Raw genomic sequence first — 7,053 nt, 5'->3', positions numbered from 1 at the left:
GAGTCCCTTTTTACTTTATTCCAATAAAGGGAGAGGCCATGGGGCATTCCCCTGGGGTCTCTCCAATTTTTGGAGGATGCAGCCTCCTTTTTATCCCAATTTCCTGGCTGCATTCCCCTTCTCTCTTTCCCCATTTCTGAGGTACTTGAGAGGTTCAGACTTCCTGATACACCTGATACCAAAGATTTCCCTCTAATGCATAACCCTCCCTTTTCATTTTTAATTCTTATGGAATTTAGGGGTTTTCCCCATTGTTTCCCTTTATTCAAATAAAGTAAAAGAACTCCTCTGTCTTCTTTTTGGACATAAACCTCTGGTGTTTGTGGATTAATTTTCCTAACAGTTATCACCTAAAACTATATTTAACACACTACTTAAGAAAATTAATACAACATTACTTTCTAACATAACACATATAATATTCATTTTAATATTTGCAAAAAGCCAATCATAAACCACGCATTTTTCACAATATCCGCTTTAATATTTGCAAGAAGCCAATCATAAAATACACATTTTTGCATGACCTAAAACTATATTTAACACATTAAAGAAAATGAATACAACATAACTTTCTAACATAACACATGTAATATTCATTTTAATATTCGCGAAAAGCCAATCATAAAATAGGCATTTTTCACAATATTCACTTTAATATTTGCAAAAAACCAATCCTAAAATACGCATTTTTGACGATATTCACTTTAATATTTGCAAAATTCCAATCATAAACCACACATTTTTCACAACATTCACTTTAATATTTGCAAAAATCCAATAATAAGACATGCATTTATCACAACATTCACTTTAATATTCGCAAAATTCCAATCATAAAATATGCATTTTTCACAATATTCACTTTAATATTTGCAAAAAGCCAGTAATAAAATAATATGCATTTTCCACAATATTCATTTTAACATTCGCGAAAAGCCAATCACAGAATACGCATTTTCCACAACATTCACTTTAATATTTGTGAAAAGCCAATCACAAAATGCACATTTTCCACAATATTCATTTGAATATTTGTGAAAAGCCAGTCACAAAATGCGCATTTTCCACAATATTCATTTGAATATTTGTGAAAAGCCAATCATAAAATGTGCAGTTTCCGCAATATTAATTTGAATATTTGCGAAAAGCCAATCATAAAACGCGCATTTTCCACAACATTCACTTTAATATTTGTGAAAAGCCAATCACAAAATGCACATTTTTCACAATATTAATGTGAATATTTGCGAAAAGCCAATCACAAAATGCACATTTTCCACAATATTCATTTGAATATTTGCGAAAAGCCAGTCACAAAATGCGCATTTTCCACAATATTCATTTGAATATTTGTGAAAAGCCAATCATAAAATGTGCAGTTTCCGCAATATTAATTTGAATATTTGCGAAAAGCCAATCACAAAATGCACATTTTCCACAACATTCACTTTAATATTTGCGAAAAGCCAATCACAAAATGCACATTTTCCACAACATTCACTTTAATATTTGCGAAAAGCCAATCACAAAATGCACATTTTTCACAATATTCATTTGAATATTCGCGAAAAGCCAATCACAAAATGCACATTTTCCACAATATTCATTTGAATATTTGCGAAAAGCCAGTCACAAAATGCGCATTTTCCACAATATTCATTTGAATATTTGCGAAAAGCCAATCACAAAACGCACATTTTCCACAATATTCATTTTAATATTTGCGAAAAGCCAATCATAACATAGGCATTTTCCACAATATTAATTTGAATATTTGCGAAAAGCCAATCACAAAATGCGCATTTTCCACAATATTCAATTGAATATTTGCGAAAAGCCAATCACAAAATGCGCATTTTCCACAATATTAATGTGAATATTTGCGAAAAGCCAATCACAAAATACGCATTTTCCACAATATTCATTTGAATATTTGCGAAAAGCAAATCATAACATTGGCATTTTCCACAATATTCATTTGAATATTTGCGAAAAGCCAGTCACAAAATGCGCATTTTCCACAATATTAATTTGAATATTTGTGAAAAGCCAATCATAAAATGCGCATTTTCCACAACATTCACTTTAATATTTGTGAAAAGCCAATCACAAAACGCACATTTTCCACAATATTAATGTGAATATTTGCGAAAAACCAATCACAAAATGCCCATTTTTCAGAGGCAGGAGCTGCCGGCGTGCGCCTGGAGCAGCAATCCCTCCATGGGCAGCTGACCTTCCTCCTGCCTCCTCCTCCTCCTCCTCCTCCTCCTTCCTCCTCCTGCCTGTGACCCCCGGGCTGCCCCTGGAATGCCACAGATCCCTGGCATTAGTCAGCAGCCTTCCCCAGCCCTTTCCCAGCTCCTGACACGCACACGGAACCGCGCTCGCGGCCTTTCGGGGAGCGCGCACTCCCCACCTGCTCATCTGGGAGAAGAAGAAGGTCATTATCCCCTGAGCTATTCAGTGCCACTGGAGCATGCAAGAATAGCTGCTTCTGCCTTTGTGCTGCCCCGTGGCAGGGATTGGCTGTGGAGTGTGGGAAACGCCGCCGAGCCGCAGACCCACACGCTCAGGGTGTATAAATATCAGCTACGGGCAGCTCCCAGCAGCACGTTCCTCCTGGATTCCGCTCCAGATCCTCTCTCTGCTCAGGACAGATGGCTCCCAGCGCTGTTTTCCTGGAGCCCGACAGCCTGCTGACACCAAAGGAGAAAAACAAAGTAAGTGCAGGCGCAGCAGAGCAGTTTGCACCAGATGAGACCTTGCCTGGCTCTGCTGAGGAGCAGCGGTGGGCAGCAAACAGCCCTGGGGAGGGTCAGGGACAGGATCCTTTCATCACAGGGCTCTTTTCCTTTGCTTTTTGCAGCTGAGGAAGCCGGTGGAGGGTCAGGGAGAGGATCCTTTCATCACAGGGCTCTTTTCCTTTGCTTTTTGCAGCTGAGGAAGCCGGTGGTGGAGAAAATGCGCCGGGACCGGATTAACAGCAGCATCGAGCAGCTGAAGCTGCTCCTGGAGAAGGAGTTCCAGAGGCACCAGCCCAACTCCAAGCTGGAGAAAGCTGACATCCTGGAGATGACTGTCAGCTACCTGAAGCAGCAGAGCCAGCTGCAGATGAAGAGTAAGTATTGAATTTTCTTTCAGTCTCCATTTTATCATAAATCTGTGACTGTTGTGTGAATCTTGAGCCATGGACAGCTGTTCTAAACTATTCTTTCTTCCCTTCTCCCTCTTTTCCTCCCTTCTCCAGCTGCAGGATCCTTCCATAAAAGCTCCCAGTTTGACTTCAGAGAGGGCTACTCCAGGTGTTTGCAAGAAGCTTTCTATTTCCTCTCTCTCCACAAAGTCCGAACTGAAACACAGACCAAACTTTTAAGCCACTTCCAGAAGAGCCAGGCAGCTGCTCCAGAGGTCTCCTTCTGCCCTGGGAATGCCAGTGCCCTGAAACAAGTGTCTCCAAAGGACAGCAGCCCTCTCTGGAGGCCCTGGTAATCAGAGGAGTCCTCACTGCACAGACCTGTGACAGTCCAGAGGAAGGATCTGACTGCATCTGATAGTCCAGCTCTGATCCTCTCTCCCGTAGGGAATTTTATTTCCCCCCACTTGTTTTATTTATGTGTGAGAGAATGCCATGCTTTTGACTTTTTTTGGGGTCCTCTGGCAAAAGCTGAGGTGTTCTGTTTAGTGTTGAAGCTGTGTAGGCACTGGTGCAGTGCTGCCCAGGCAGGGGCAACGTCTTCAGAATGAAGGAGGGTGTTTGTAAATGTTACACTTGTGATGGACAGGAATTGCTGTAGGAGATTTTCTCTGATATTCCCAGTAAGAGCCGTCAGCATTGCTCTGGCTTGACTGACCACTCTGGTTGGCTCAGTCACTCTGGAGGATAAATTGATTCCCTTTGGTTCGTGCACACTTGATTGAAGTATTTCCCTCTGTTTGCTCATCAGTTGTGCAGCATCAGAAACGGGTTTGGTTTTGGTTTGGATTTCTCTCCCATGGCCCTTTCATAGTCCTGTACATACAGTGTGAGGGATGACCAGGAGTTAGGAAACTATGTGGAATATTTCTACTATTTGATGCTTTTTTCAATTTAGAGAAAGAGTATGTTATTGCTTTATGTTAAAGAAAAGTAGTAGGTAACAGGCTTTATTTGTCAATGTTATACATTTTGGGTGTAAGCTATGCTTTTTTTAGCATTTTCATTATAATAATGATTTTTATCTGTATTGAGTGGTTGAATTCCTGGTGGATGATGTTTCTCCCAGTGCTGGGACTGCCCTATGGCTTACCTGCATACTGTGTATGCATCTCTGTGTGTGTAGAGAGCAATAAAATGCATTTGTGTGCAACTTCTGTGTGGGTCTCTCCATCTGAAGGATGTGCAGCTGCCTGCACCTCTGAGAAAGGCTGTCATTCTGAAGAAATGGGGTTTTTTGTAAAGCTCAAGGAACTCCCATTCATGTTTACTTTGTATATTCTTGTGAATCCCACAGATTTCTGCAGAATCCTACTGAGCATTCCTGCAGTTCTGTCCCAAACCCCTCACCTGTCCTGCACCTGCCCAGAACCTGACTCCTATTTCCACATCATTTGGTCACAAATTTTGCCCACCAAGCCAAGTTTTGAGGGGTGGGGTTGTACCAGGTTTAGTGAGGTTTGTTCCAGGATTTAAGAGGTTGGTTTTCTGGGCTTTGAGGGGTGAATTTAGGCCAGGATTAGTGGGGTTTGTACCAGGATTTAAGGGGTTGGTTTCTACCAGGATTTGAGAGCTTGGTTTGCCAGGTTTTGAGGGGTGGGGTTGTGCCAGCTTTAGAGGGGTTTGTATCAGGGTTTAAGGGCTTGATTTTCTGGGCTTTGAGGGGTGAGTTTATGCCAGGTTCAGTGGGGTTTGTACCAGGATTTGAGAGGTTGGTTTGCCAGGTTTTGAAGGGTGAGTTTATGCCAGGTTTATTGGGGTTTCTACCAGGATTTGAGGGCTTGGTTTGCCAGGTTTTGAGGGTGAGCTTATGCCAGGTTTAGAGGGGCTTCTATCAGGTTTTGAGGGCTTGGTTTTTACCAGGTTTTGAGGGCCTGGTTTTTCAGGTTTTGAGGGGTTTGTACCAGGATTTAAGGGCTTGGTTTGCCAGGTTTTGAGGGGTGGGTTTGTGCCAGGTTTTGAGGGGTTTTAACCAGGGTTTAAGGGCTTAGTTTACCAGGTTTTGAGGGGTGAGTTTATGCCAGGTTTAGTGGGGTTTGTACCAGGATTTGAGGGGTTGGTTTTTACCAGGTTCTGAGGGCTTGGTTTACCAGGTTTTGAGGGGTGAGTTTATGCCAGGTTTAGTGGGGTTTTTACCAGGATTTGAGGGGTTGGTTTTTACCAAGATTTGAGGGCTTGGTTTACCAGGTTTTGAGGGGTGGGTTTGTGCCAGGCTTTGAGGGCTTGGCTTGGGATTCGAGGGGTTTTGAGGGGGTTGTGCCACAATTTAAGGGGTTTGTCCGTCTTTGAGGCGTTTTCTCCCATCACACCTGAGGAGCAGAACACTTCCCCAGCTCCACCTCTGCCAGCAATCATGGAAATCCTTGTCTCTGTGGTTCTGCTGGCTGCTGCAGCTGCCCTCACAAATATCTGGCAAAGGAGGAAAAGTTATGTGCCCCACAAATACGAAGAACATCACTGTAAAGGGGCAGTTTTGTAATAACACCCTGAAGAATGATCTGATTTCTCCCGCTGAAAATTCCCCTCCCTGCTTGTTGGTGGGGCTGTTTCCTTTCCTTTGCAGCAGTGCAGGAGTCAGAGGTACCTCTCTTTTTGGGTAATGCATTAAAATCTGATTTGAGAGTGACCCAACAGAGATTCTTGCTCTTAAGAGAGCAGTAGAAGCCTGGCTGTTAGAGTGGAAAGAGTGGGATTTGCTGATAAAAGCTGATAAAAGCTGACTCTTTATACTCTGTGTTTCCCTTTGACGTGGTTTTGATGTTAATGAGGAGAAAGGAGATCAAACAACTCTTCCTGTGCAGGAACTTGGTGCCTACCCCAAAGAAACCAGGCCTGAATTGGACATGGTTTGAACTGTGACACACAATGGGGATGGTTAAAAAACCCAAGCACAAACCCCCCCCCTTTTTTTTTTTTTCTTTTTTTTCCCTAAATCATCATGAAGAGAAAGGCAGCTTGAAAATGAAAAGGAGGGTTTGCAAAGGAGTTAATGAAACAGCCCAGTGGCATCTTGTGAAGCATCAAAGTTGGCAATAGCTGAGTGATCAAGGCACTGGGAGTGTCACAGGGGCTGGAAACTCTTCCTTTTTACATCCCCTTCAGGAGCAGTGGGCTGTGTGGAATGCCTGAATTTTTCTTCTTGCCCCATGGACAGTTGACACTTGGTATGCATTAATTGTTCCACTTGTTGCTTGTTGGTGGGAAAAAAATTGGCTTTTTTTTTTTTTCCATTTTAAACATTCTGCACAATACACAATGCAGTTTCCAAATGGATTTTTGTACAGAATTTTTTCAGTTTTTAGGAGAAAAGAAAGGAATTGTACACAGCAATTCCATGTAAAACAAATTTAAAAAATTCCATTGTGCCAAGCAAACGATGTAGTTTTTAGTAAATAAAGTTAACATCCTCTGTGTCCACTGTGTCTAAAAATAAAGTTTTTACTGAAGAAAACACATTCTCTTTCTGGAGAGAGAATGTAAGTTCTTCTTACTGAAGAAATTTCCTGGTACCTGCAGAAAGGAAAACTCTGAGTTATGTGGGTGTTGGCTTTGCCTTAAGGAAAAGGATTTTTCAGGAAGAGCATCCCTGTGAATGTTTTTAAGGAAGAATTTGGTGAGGATAGAAATGCTTTAGCTATCAGAATTGTTTATAAAATGAGATGTGGAAGAATCTGGAGAGGCGCAGAAGAAAGCCCCGAATGGGTGTGCTGGGACATCTGGGAGGTGACATCCACATGGCCATGAGGAGTGGAAAAAAAGGGAAATATTGGCTTTTTTTTTTTTTTTCCCTCAAGGAAAATATGATAGACAAAATCTTAATTTTTTTTTTTTTTTTTTTTTCCAGCAGAATTATT

General features: G+C 41.8%; 1 protein-coding gene across 1 annotated transcript; it reads left to right on the top strand.

Moving 5' to 3' along the window:
* The first annotated feature begins 2,626 nt into the window (after positions 1–2,626).
* LOC139600672 (transcription factor HES-5-like) lies at positions 2,627–4,352 on the top strand. Its single transcript, XM_071449037.1, has 3 exons — positions 2,627–2,726; positions 2,944–3,124; positions 3,254–4,352. Exons 1-3 carry the CDS (start codon positions 2,664–2,666, stop codon positions 3,493–3,495), a joined length of 486 nt encoding a protein of 161 aa, XP_071305138.1. The 5' UTR covers positions 2,627–2,663; the 3' UTR covers positions 3,496–4,352.
* Positions 4,353–7,053: the final 2,701 nt, after the last annotated feature.

The sequence above is a fragment of the Agelaius tricolor genome, unplaced genomic scaffold (assembly GCF_023055355.1).
Source record: "Agelaius tricolor isolate 1412-34295 unplaced genomic scaffold, bAgeTri1.0.p SCAF_28, whole genome shotgun sequence".
Classification (NCBI taxonomy): Eukaryota; Metazoa; Chordata; class Aves; order Passeriformes; family Icteridae; genus Agelaius; species Agelaius tricolor.
Note: the sequence above shows the minus strand (reverse complement) of the source record. Positions and strands in the feature narration are given on the sequence as shown.